At 46.9% G+C, this 12,441-nt stretch overlaps 2 protein-coding genes across 2 annotated transcripts in view; both read left to right on the forward strand.

Moving 5' to 3' along the window:
* Window positions 1-12,441, forward strand: part of tprg1 (tumor protein p63 regulated 1) — a 701,399-nt gene that overhangs the window by 687,370 nt on the left and 1,588 nt on the right. The window lies entirely within an intron of this gene.
* LOC308087417 (gamma-aminobutyric acid receptor subunit gamma-3-like) overlaps window positions 1-12,441 on the forward strand; it is a gene marked incomplete at both ends in the record, with an annotated part of 163,634 nt that overhangs the window by 112,269 nt on the left and 38,924 nt on the right. The window contains one exon of the mRNA XM_080431235.1: window positions 4,911-4,993. Within this exon, the coding sequence (XP_080287361.1) occupies window positions 4,911-4,993 (83 nt within the window). The remainder of the gene's footprint in view (window positions 1-4,910; window positions 4,994-12,441) is intronic.

Consider the following 12,441-nt stretch of genomic DNA (forward strand, 5'->3'; position numbering starts at 1 on the left):
ACCCAGAGCCGACCGAACATGTTCAGCTTTTTGGCCGACTAGTAGAGCCACGGGGTGGTGAAGACGTGACAACAAAGGGCTGTCGGTGTTGCCAGATTATGTGAGAGAAACAAGCGACCATGTCTATGAAAACCTACATTCACTGTTTCTCGTTGTCGCTCCCAGAGAGAGAGATTGATTGATTTGACCTACTTTTGCGCTGTGGTGATGACTTATTGGGAGCAGGTGTGTAAGATTCCATTAGTATAAACATTTTAATTGGCTTTCATATACTCTTAATATATTTTTTTCAAATTAGATTTGGCCTTATAGATCGAAATGTGCTCAGTTTTGGCTATTTTCTGGGTGTTAATTTCAATAAATTAATTAATGTATTTATTTTTGATTATTCGAATAACCGTTTTAAAAAATGTTGCGTACATGTCAGCAGTGGTGGAAAAGGTACTCAAATGTTTTACTTGAGTAAAAGTATCAATGCAATAGATGTACTCTGAGTCTGTTACAAGTAAAAGTCCGGAATTCAACATTTACTTGAGTAAAAGTACTAAAGTATTGGTATAAAAATGTACTTAAAGTACCAAAAGTAAAAGTAATAAAATGTTTGAAAATAGCAGATCTACAAGCTCAGAACGTGTGCATCGCAACACGTTGTGAACGCTGCTATTTTCAAATAGCTTATAGGTATAAAATAGGGCTAAAGTGGTTAATGTATGTTTTATAATGATTTATATCTGCAAAGTAACTAGTAACTAAACATTTCAAATAATTGTTGTGGAGTAAAAGTATAGACAATTGGAAATACTCCAGTAAAGTAAAAGTAACTCAAAATTGTACTTAAGTACAGGACTTGAGTAAATGTACTAGTTACTTTACACCACTGCACGTCAGTGAAGAAAAAAAGAAAAAACGCTGGGAACATCAGGGAAACAAGAAAGTCGCTTATAATAAGCAGACCTGGCAACGCACAGCAGAGGGCGCTCTTTTTCCTTTTTTTTTGGCCTTTGGTTCCCAGATTAGCATCTCAATGGGCCAAGTCGGCTGACAGACTAAATGCCCACTTTTGCCAACCAAATACCAGTCTGAAGTAGTCTGAAATAGTCTGAACGAGTCTGTTTGGTCTGGAGCCACCTTAAAGTGGAGTGCAATTATAACCGAAAGGTGCCCGGTTTGATCCCCGGACGAGCAGAAAAGAATCTTGGTGGGGAAGTGAATGGCCAGCACTCACTTCACCCCCAATACTGCTGAAGTGCCTTTGAGCAAGGCACTGCATTGAATTGCTCCAGTGGAGCTGCTCAGTGGCCAACAGTATATGACTGTGGTTGTAGTGTGCAGCTCCCAGGTTTTAGTGTGTGTGTGTGTGTGTGTGTGTGTGTGTGTGTGTGAGTGTGCAGGGGGTTGCTGTAAAAGTGCACTAATGCTCAGCACCTTCCCAGGCTAAATAAAATAAACATGATTTGTAGGGGACTGGTTCTTTAACCACTTTTACACCCTATATACTTAGTAGACCGGAGTCCCCAAGGGCTCTATATAAGGCCCCTTCCTGTTTTCGGTCTACACCAAATCTCTTCGGCGGAAATAGACAATCTACAGGCACACAACGCGTCGCATGTTCTGAGCTAGTAGATCGGCTATTCTTGCCGAATGTTTGCAGCCAGAATAGGGACGCTAGGGTTCATGTATTTAATGAATAGACCCTTCAGAAAAATGCAAAATGTGCACATTTCTGCATCTTTTGCAACTTGCCGCATATTACACCACATACAATCACATAAAACCCTGCATATTTCTCAACTTTTTGCATATTTCGCGTATTTTGCAACTTTCCGTATATTTCCCAACTTTTCAAAATGTTCCCAACTTTTTCGCAGATTTGGCAACTTTCCGCATATTTGGCAACTTCCCGCAATTTCACCCCATAAAATCATATGAAACCCCTGCATATTTCATCGCAAAATCAAGGATTTTAGCCTGTATAATCAAGGATGTTTGCCCGCATTTTTCTGGAGGGTCTAAATGAACATGCTTTTCATTCTGCATGAGACCAGATAGAAATCCCTCACCCTGCAACAAGGGTTATGCAAAGCCCTCAATATGTCTGAATAAATACAATCTGGGAACCCATCGTCAAATAAAAAGGAAAAACAGCGCCCTCTGCTGTTTTTCACTTATTCATTTGACTCTGGGCGGAGCTGTACAGAGGACCCGTGCTCAGGGAAACCGGGGTTTTGGTCTGCCTTCAGCCTTTCACTTCCGGTGGTGCGACTATGTTTTCATTCCCACTAACAATATTTCTCCACGGAACACTAACACCATTTCTCCCAAAGAACATGGATCGTTTTGGTTATAAGCCCACTTGTTTCTATGATGAAAGAGCCAGTTAAAATGTTACTAACTTTCCGTGGTTTTGTCGGCTCCGAGGACGTTGCAGTCCTCCCATAATAAAACTATTACAACCCTGCTTCCAGGTTGGTGTTTCCCTAATGTCGAAGACGTCCAAATCAAACTCATTTTCACTTTTACCCTCAGAAGGTATTTCTCATGGCAGCTCATTTTAATGGGATCATGGTAACCTTACATGTGGTTTGAAGGCAATTATTCAAATACATTTTTTTATTGAGTCTTATAATTGAAGGTCAGCAACAGTTAACTCTGTCTGTTATGACTGTTGGTAAAGCAAAGCTGGCCCTCTACGTTTCACATATACACATATACTGTACAGACTATCTCTGTGGCTGTTCTAAAACCTAAAATAAAGGCTAAAGGTAACTGGGCATTCTCTCTGGGCTTTAAATTGAACTGCCCTTGGACTCATACTCCCGCTAAATCAGCATAGCATACATCTTTTATTCATGCTTTCGTTTTACTTTTGAAATGTAAAGTGTTTTATTACATATTTCAATATCTGCTACACAAGTAAAGATTGGGTGTACCCATTTTTGTTAGAATTTCAAGCTACATTGTGTAGTGTACTTAATGCATAATTGGCCATTGAGGGAATTCAAAAAGCAATCGTGCATGATAACAATAACGGGTAAACTAAAATGTAGATTCCACACTGTGAACAGATCCGTGGACCCCACTACAACCCTTTATTCCATGTATCTGTCTCTTATTCTCTCGAACCACAGCTGCACACAGCTGACTCACAATCACATTAATACAGCTCTTGAGAGCAAGTAGTTTTATAAACCATTGAGCACAGGTTCTTTTCTTAGAAATGCTGTTGAATCTGATTAAAGTCAGAGCCGAGTACTATTCAATTCATGAATTAAGATGAATGGACAAGGCCATGCAGTCTTACTTAGTATTCCATTCAATGAGCATATGGAAGTCTCCCAAATATATTAGTCTGGCAAATTGCAGATTCAGGACACACTCAGATTCTACACATTTTTGTGACAACAATGCACATTTTGCTGACTTATCTCAAGTCAGCAATGCAACAAACCAAACCCCACTATGCAAGGATAAAAGATAAGATAACTAACCCCATTGGATAATTTCATCCTTCACAACACTCTTGCTTCGACACATTCACATTACATTCATCAGCGAATGCATTGGCTTACATAAACCCACGGTTTGCTTTGCTGGGGGGGGGGGGGGGACACTCCATGCCTCCCTGCTTCTGGTCAGACTGAATTATTAAATACCGGTACTTGCATTTCCTTTTGTGAAATGAGCATCTGATATGTTTGATATTTATGTTTGATAATAATGAATAATTAATTAAAAAATGTTAACCCATGGCAACTTTTGGGTAATTTTCTTTCATAATTGTTGATTTTATTTCTTCAAAAATAGCTAAAAAAGCATATGTACAAGTATACAATAAGTCGCATCACAACACACTGTGAGATTGTAGTTCCACTATTTTCAGTATGTCTTACACAAAATTATAAAATGCCCCAACCTCTGTGTTTTAGTTTTTTGTTTAGTTTTTTGTTTTGTTTTACAAATCAAACCATGCATACAGCAGCAGCATACTGTATCAACGGTAAAGATAATTGTACACACTGTGTAGTTCATTAGGTATACAGTACAGTACTGTACAGTACATTCATAGCACTATGTTTCGGATGAAAGTAGCTGTCATATGGCATACAAACATGCTTGTCATCTCATCCTTATGTAACAGGGAATGACTTGAATAAAAGCTGTGTCACTGGAAGCAGAAATTCTGTGATGTTCTCTTGTTTTAGGCAGTTTGTTGCTTTAATTAGATGTGAGTGTAGGGAGACGGCAAGGTGAGTGTAGTGATGTGGAACCACATGCAACACAGGGTCAGGTCTCCAAACACAATGGGCGAAAAATAAGAAAATACGTTGTTGATGTTGTTGTTGTTGTTATCACTGTGCATGTTTGGCTCCCCCTCTCCCCCCACCCCTCTCTCTCCCTTCTAAACTCCTCTTTATTCCCGTGAAAGAGTTTTTCTTTGCCACCTTTAGTGGATTAAGGCCCTTTAATGGATTAGAGCCCACAAGTGTTCGCAGCCAACCCATCTGACCACTTAACACTGCAGCCAAATCAGTGCGTTCTCCCAGCTTCTTCATTTTAATGATAAATCAAATATAATCTTATTTTGATAAACAGTGATAACACTCTATTTTTGATGGTGTTTTATCATTAGAATCTTAGTGTTTTGCTAATGATTTGTGGCCCTGGTTGAGAATCACCGCTGTAGAGTCTCTCTCTACTCTCAACCTGCTCTATATGTGTCTTGAGATAACTTGTTATGATTTGGCACTATATAAATCAAATGTATTGATTGATTGATTCATTGATAAATCTCTCATGTGAGCTATTTACACCCTGATCAGATTTTCATTCATGCTGTTTGTTCATGAATGTTTCTCACACGCAGTTCATACATGTGATTTATAACAATGGTGATTCTCTCTCCTTTGCAGGCTGACCATAAACGCAGAATGTAATCTCCAGCTTCATAACTTTCCTATGGATGAGCACTCCTGTCCACTTGTATTCTCCAGCTGTAAGTATGCTATGACCATTACAGTTCCCTTTACTCTGTCACTTCCCCCCTGATACTTAAGATATGATATTATTGTATTGCTTTAGACTCTGTCCATCCCATCCTCATCCTGTTCCATTTAAGAGAGAGGAAATAATAATAATATTGTTGTTAAAAACATCTTACACATACAGTAGTACACACACACACACACACACACACACACACACACACACACACACACACACACACACACACACACACACACACACACACACACACACACACACACACACACTTATGGCTTATGTCTATGTTACATATTGGTGTTGGGGACGAAGGTAGAAATGAATGTTTATAATGGTTCGGCCTGCACTTGGGGACCAATAATCTTCTGCCAGAATGTAAAAGCTGGATCTCTGGGTTGAGATCCAGCGGAGGAGAATTTTTTGTGCTTGTCTGATGACAGATTGCTCATATTATCGTCTGGAGGGATGTTTTTTGTTTAGTTTTTTGGACCCCCACACATTTCAGAGCATAGGTGGGGTGAGCTGATGTCTGCATGTCCAATTCAAATCCTCCACACTCTTATTAAGTTAATAATCAGGATTTTAGGCCACCATGGTGGTGCTGGCTGACAGATGTAAAATTACTTAAAGTACCAAACGGAGACATTTACTGAGACGTTACAGAGTTTTCTTTTTTATCAGGCTGTTTAGTTTGAGTTTGGATCAGTTTAAAAGGAAAACAATTGAAAAAAAACGGAGCTTTGCCATAGCAGGTCATTAATGGTGGTTTGTACTGTGTGTGTTTGACATGTCTGGCAAACCCGGCCTCTAAGGCAATGGTTCCCAACTTTTTCTGGATCAGGGCCCACTTGAAAAGCTTGTAAGTGTTAAGTTTATACAAGTATCAAGTGTGGTTTCTTACTAAGCTAACATGTGTAAATTAGATTGGTTTCAGAGGGAGTTTCAGAGTTTCTTTTTACCCTATCAGTAGTTCTATAAGTTGTTGGTTTTCAAAGTGGGGTCTGGGAACTCCATGGGGTCCTTGGGGTTCTAGGGGTTCCCCAGCAAAATTAGTAACAGTTTAAATGTACTGTAGGGTAAGTGATATTTTGGTTTAAACAAAGTTTTTTTGTTAAAAGGTTAAAGCTCTATGTTCTGATAGTAATCATTGCTAGGGTGTTTGTTCAGTAACAGGAGTCTCCCTGTCTCTCCAGCTCTTTAACTCATTCACTGACAGACTTATCTCTGGCTGCGTTTGCCCACTGCCAGCAATTTTTGCTTTTTTTTTAAACTTTCAACTGGTCCCAGAAAATTTATATTCATTATGATCGCTTGTCCGACCGTTTGTAAACACACACGGTATCCGTGTGCGTCGCCCAGAGAAAAAATATTCCAACCAAATGGGATAACAGCGCCCCCTGGCGATGCACAGAGTAAAACACACATACACTCCCGGGCCAATTCTGATTCGGGTCATGTCACGCGAACCGGCAGTCCGGAAGGGGTATATAATCCCTCGTGTGACTAAACCACGCCCTCTTACTTCACTCTGCTCGCGTATGCGCACGCAATAAGAACACACTATTAGATATTACAACGAAAACCAGCTTTATCCCAGAGCGGAGTTACTTGTATCTCCCACGGGTTTTTTGTAGTTTATTTGCTAGAAAGCACACTCCCGCTGCTTTATTATTTTAATTTTATTTCCTTTCCTGTCTGCTCCAGTTTTCTTTCGTGGCTCGATTAGCCCAACCAGCTACAGTCAGCGGCTAAAGGCTAAGCTACTGTTAAGCTAAGCTAGGCTAACAAAGCTAAGCTAGGCTAGGCTAGGCTAGGTAGCTACTAGTTAGCCTATTGTCTTCGCCACGAGGATGGAACCTCCTAAGAAGTGCGGCCTGGATGACTGCGTTTTCCTCATCGCTGTAGACGACCCCCACCGCGTCTGCATTTCGTGCCTGGGGGGGAACCATGCCTATGTTGCCAGGATGCCTGGATGCCTGCAAGGCATGCGCGGTGTACACCGTCATCCACCTCGACGCCCGGCTCCCTCGCAGCCATAGCTAGCGGTGGCCACGGTGGAGCTCCCCTCGTTGGGGGCTAGCGGCCCCGCTCGAGGACGAGAGGCCAGGGGCCATGGGTCCCCCGACAAACGTGGCGCCAAGGAGCAGTGGTGCTAACCAAGAGCGGCGCAGCGTCACCACTCGGACCATCACCTCGACGCCATCCCCCGCTGCTGCCGTTGTGTCCGGTGGACCGGTCCAGCTCCACTACGGCGGCAGCCCCTCCGTCTCCCATCCTACCCAGCCCAGTGGGGCGACACACCGGACGGCAGCGTCTATTTCGACGAGGGAGCCGACGGCGGAACCAACGACAACATGGAGGAGGGGGAGGGAGAGGAAGAAGAAGGTGAGATCACCTCCTACCAGGAGCCCCAAGAGGTCACCATGACCAGCCCCGGGCGGGACGACCTTCCTGGGCCCTCAGCGGGGCCTCCCGCGGAGGACAAGGAGCCCCTTAAGCCCGTATCGACGGTCTTCAGGAGGACCATCTCTCTGTGCGGCCTCGAGCAGCCGATGGAAGATCTGCAGGTTTCCTCCGAGGCTCCCGTTCCAGATTTCCAGGGGCTGGAGCCCCAACAAGCCCGCCAGGTGGAGTCGAAGAAGCTTCCTGAGGCCAGGGGCTTCAGAAGCGCTCTACATTTCTCCTGGCTGGCCCACAAGGAACCCACGAAGCTGAAGTTCGCGGTGGATCTGTTCACCGCAGCTGAACTGGGGATCCTTGAGCTCCCTCCCATGGACCCGGTGCTAGCCCTGGGGATTGAGGACAACCGGAAAGGCTCCATTTCCCAGTCCTCAGGGCCGTCCTTCGCCGATCCCGGGAGAAGAGCCACCACCGCGGCCACGTCTAAGGCATACAGTTAAGGGCCTCGGGGCTGGCCGCCAAGGCCCTTAACGCCTCCCTCCTCCAGGGTTCAGCCAGCAAAAGGCTCGAGGAGCTGAAGGCCGACCCTACATGGGCCAAGGACACCAAGGAGCTGCATCGGCTCATGCAGCTCTCCATCCTCTGCACCTGTAACGGGGTCATGTGGACGGGCCGCGCCATGGACAACTGCACGAAGAGGGCGAAGTGGCTCGACCTCGCAATCGTCCAGGAAGACAAAAAGAGGAAGGAGCTGATGGCCCTCCCTTTGGAGCCAGACAACCTCTTCCCAGGCGCCTCCGAACTGCTGCGCACCTCGACGAAGACGGCAAAGGCGAGGAAGGAGGCAGCGTCTGGCGTTCTGGCACCAATCCCCCCGCAGCGGCTCGGCCTCGCCAGGAGAGGCCCGCTGGCAGGGGACGCTCTTCTTCCCGACAGCAGGCGTCAGGCGGTTCCCGCTCTTCCTGAACCAGAACCAGCTCCAGGGAGTGTCGGCCTGGTTCCCTGGGAGTAGGCGACGTCAGGAAGAAGGCCCCGTGCCCAACCCCAGGTTGGAAGGGTGTTTATGTTGCGCAGCCTGTGTTTGGAATAAAAGCATTGCAAATTACAAAATCGCTCATTATTTCACCTGTCAGGGAGCGATGCGGGACGGTCCCCGAAAAGGGGGGCCCCCGATATCGTCACCCCACATTTATGAGCCCACTTGGCAACGTTCCAAACACTGCTGGGACAAATCCTGTGCATGCAATGAACCAACTGAATCAAATGCAGGTAGTAAAACCAATTGCAATGAATCAAATGTATCAAATGCAGGGAATAAAACCAGTGTCACCCTCGCCCACCAGGGGACGCTTAAAGGGATATTTCACTTTCAAAAAAACTTTTGGTCATTTTATCGTCAACTCAGGCTTTTGTGAGCCCCCCAGACCGTTTTGAAGTTGCTTGATTCAATATTTAGACATTTGATATTCATTTTATCAGACACGCCCACTTCCTATACAAACCCATTATACCTTCAAACCCCATTTTTAACATGTTCGATTCATCAAAAACACCCGTCCTTGGTTCTGGTGACTCACCCTACCCTCCTAATACGCGAGGGGGCCGTGTTTTTTCGATAACTTTTTTCATTTATTTTTAATATTTGTTTTGGAAAATTAAAAAAAATGTATACAATAAAAATATAAAATAAAATAAATGAAAAAAGTAATCGAAAAAACACGGCCCCCTCACGTATTAGGAGGGCAGGGTGAGTCAGCAGAACCAAGGACGGGTGTTTTTGATGAATCTAACAGGTTAAAAATTGAGTTTGAAGTTATAATGGGTTTGTATAGGAAGGGGGCGTGTCTGATAAAATTATTATCAAATATCTAAATACTAAATCAAGCAACTTAAAAACGGTCTGGGGGGCTCACAAAAGCCTGAGTAGACGATAAAATGACCCAAAGTTTTTTTGAAAGTGAAATATCCCTTTAAACGCCACTCTAACAGGGTCACACCGTTTTTTTCCCCCGTCCAGCAGGGTGCGCCAAAGCGCCACTGTGGGACGGGAGGAACACGAAATGGCCGCTCGGGCCCCAAGTCCTTCCAAAATGGTGGGTCGGGAGGCCCGTTGTGTTTACAACCATTTTTCTACTGTGCCTCGTTAGCCTTAGCCTCTGGAGGGCGGCAGAACGCCTCCTTCGGGGAGGGCCTTTCTGTCGTCACTTCCAGCGCGACCGACAGACCGGGACAAGATGGCGGCGATCAAGGCAGGGCGGATGTTGACATCGTGGAAGACTTCCATGTTCGGTCACGTAACTTCCCCATGTCTCACGAACGGACCGTCGCTACCTCTACCGTCCCTAGCGGCGCTGTCGGTCCGAGTAACGGCGTCACCGGTTCCTATGGAAACGGCCACGTGCTCCGCGTTGACTGGCTGTTGGCGGCGGGCTCGAGGGAGGAGGTGGCGCGGCACACAGAGGTGGCCTTAGCGCACCTGACGTCCCTGGGTTTCACTATCAACGTCCAGAAGAGCGTCTTGGTCCCGTCCCAGCAGACCACCTTCATAGGAATCTCGCTGGACTCAACCACACTTATGGCACGCCTGTCCCAAGACAGGATAGCCGGTTTTCTGGCATGCGTGAGGTCTCTTCGCCTGGGGGCGTCAAGTCACGTACAGGTCTCATGGCATCAGCCATACACCTGATCCGTTTGGGCAGGCTCCACATGAGACCGTTTCAGAGGTGGATGCGGGCTCTAGGGATCCTGCCCACCATGGGTTCTCGGAGCGTGGTGGTGCCAACACGGTGCGTGGAGGCGCTCCGGCTGTGGTCACAGGCGACTTTTCTTTCCGAAGGGGTCAGTATAGGCGCTGTGATATCGTGGAAGGTCATCACCACGGACGCCAGCCTCTCGGGGTGGGGAGCCGTCCACGAGGGCTACTTTGCCAGGGGGACGTGGGCCCACATCAATTACTTGGAGTTGATGGCGGTCTTCCTCGCTCTCAAACACTTCGAGGTTTGTATCCTGGGTTGCCATGTCTCGATCAGAACAGACAACACCACGACTATGTGCTATGTCAACAAACAGGGGGGCTTGGCGTCCCTGGTGTTGGACAGACTAGCACGTGATTTGACGCTCTGGTGCGACTCGCGCCTGGCGTCAATACGAGCGTTTCATGTACCGGGCCTCCTGAACTGCAGGGCGGACCTGTTGTCCAGGGGCAGGGTTCAGTACGGAGAGTGGTCTCTCAACTCGTGGGTGGCAGACCTGATTTGGGACAGGTTTGGACGGCCTCAGGTCGATTTGTTTGCATCCAGAGAGAACGCGAAGTGCTCTCGCTTTTTCTCGGTGAAGGAGGGGGACCTCTCTTTGGGCGTGGACGCCCTGGCACACAGTTGGCCAAGCGTACTACTGTATGCTTTTCCGCCGCTGGGGCTGATCCTCCCAACGCTGGAGAGGGTCAGGCTCCAGGGTCTATCGGTATTGCTGGTGGCCCCAGCATGGGGCGTGTGGAGGTCGGAGATAGCTCCTCTCCTCTTCGACGAGCCGTGGCCCTGTTCAGAGACCTGCTGTGACTGGGAGGAGACAAGGTTTTCCACGACCGCCCTCAGGACCTGGACCTGTGGGTCTGGCCCGTGAAAGGGCGAATTTGAGTTTGCGTGGTCTGCCCCCTGATGTGGTGGCTACCATCCAAAGGGCCGTTTCCACGAGGTTGGCGTATGACGTCAGATGGAACATGTTTGTGTCATGGTGTCTGGAGCAGTCACCGTCAGTGGTGGCTTTCCAGGCCCCGGTGTGCAGCATCCTCAGCCTACGTGAGTGGTGCCGCTCCAGTTCCAGAGAAACTGAGGGCTCACTCTACTCGGGGCGTGGCTGCATCTTGGGCCCTCTACAAGGGGGTCTCGATGCAAGAGATATGCTCGGCTCCAAACTGGTCGTTTCCTTCGACTTTTGCGGCTTTCTACAGTTTGGACGTGGCGGTGTCTTCGATGGCGCACACTGTCCTGGGTGTAGCAGCTGTCTCTAGCCAGGGGAGGGGTGAGCAGGCCTAGGGCCTTGCTTTCTCTCTCGGTTACTTCCTCTTAGGTCCCCTTATTGGGACCGGCTTCGCTTCAGGTTGGGTCCCAGGGGAGGAGGCCCTGTTTCCCTCATTTTTGTAAGGGATAGACCAGTGTCTGCCCGTTAGTTGAATGAGGCGGACCTTGTGGTCGGTCAGGGTCTTACCTTCTTTTACTTATCCCGCCGGGCTGGGGCGGCCTAGGTCACGCCTGTGGGGGCGGGGCCTCGGGCGCGCGGGTCTGTGAGGGTTGCGTGACTTATTGCCCCAGGGGGGTTTATAAGGACCCATAGTGAGTATATTACGAGAGAGGTCTAGAAACTCGAGGTTACGAATGTAACCCCAGTTTCTTTACTCTCGGAGTAATATACTCACCTAACACCCCTTTTGTGCGCATTTGGCGTGCAGAGGGAAGCTGTTAAGAGGGCGTGGTTTAGTCACACGAGGGGTTATATACCCCTTCCGGACTGCCGGTTTGCGTGACATGACCCTCAACCAATCAGAATTGGCCCGGGAGTGTATGTGTGTTTTGCTCTGTGCATCGCCAGGGGCGCTGTTATCCCATAGTGAGTATATTACTCCGAGAGTAAAGAAGCCGGGGTTACATTCGTAACCTCGAGTTTTCATGAAGAAGTTAAACAGGAAGTGGACGGAGGCGGAAATCTTCGGATGACGTTATTTCCGGATCCTTGTGAGTAGTAACTGAAAGTGATCACTCAGTGATAGAGAACAGCGTGATCATTTATTAAACCACAAAAGAAATGTTTACGTCAATTACGTCCGTGGCAGTCTGGGCTTTTGGAAAAAAACAACACGTCCATTACGTCCTTGGCAGTGAATGAGTTAATAAACGGAAAATACACTTTCAGTTAGGTGACAACATTTCAGCCAAACAGGAGAGAGTACCCATTTATCAGCTTCATTTTTATAGTGTTCCAGTTCCAGTTGTTTCATCTATTCTGATCCTATCCTGATCCTATCCTATCCTGATTGGATAACAT

Source organism: Gymnoscopelus braueri, assembly GCF_963280865.1.
Source record: "Gymnoscopelus braueri genome assembly, chromosome: 6".
Taxonomy (NCBI): domain Eukaryota; kingdom Metazoa; phylum Chordata; class Actinopteri; order Myctophiformes; family Myctophidae; genus Gymnoscopelus; species Gymnoscopelus braueri.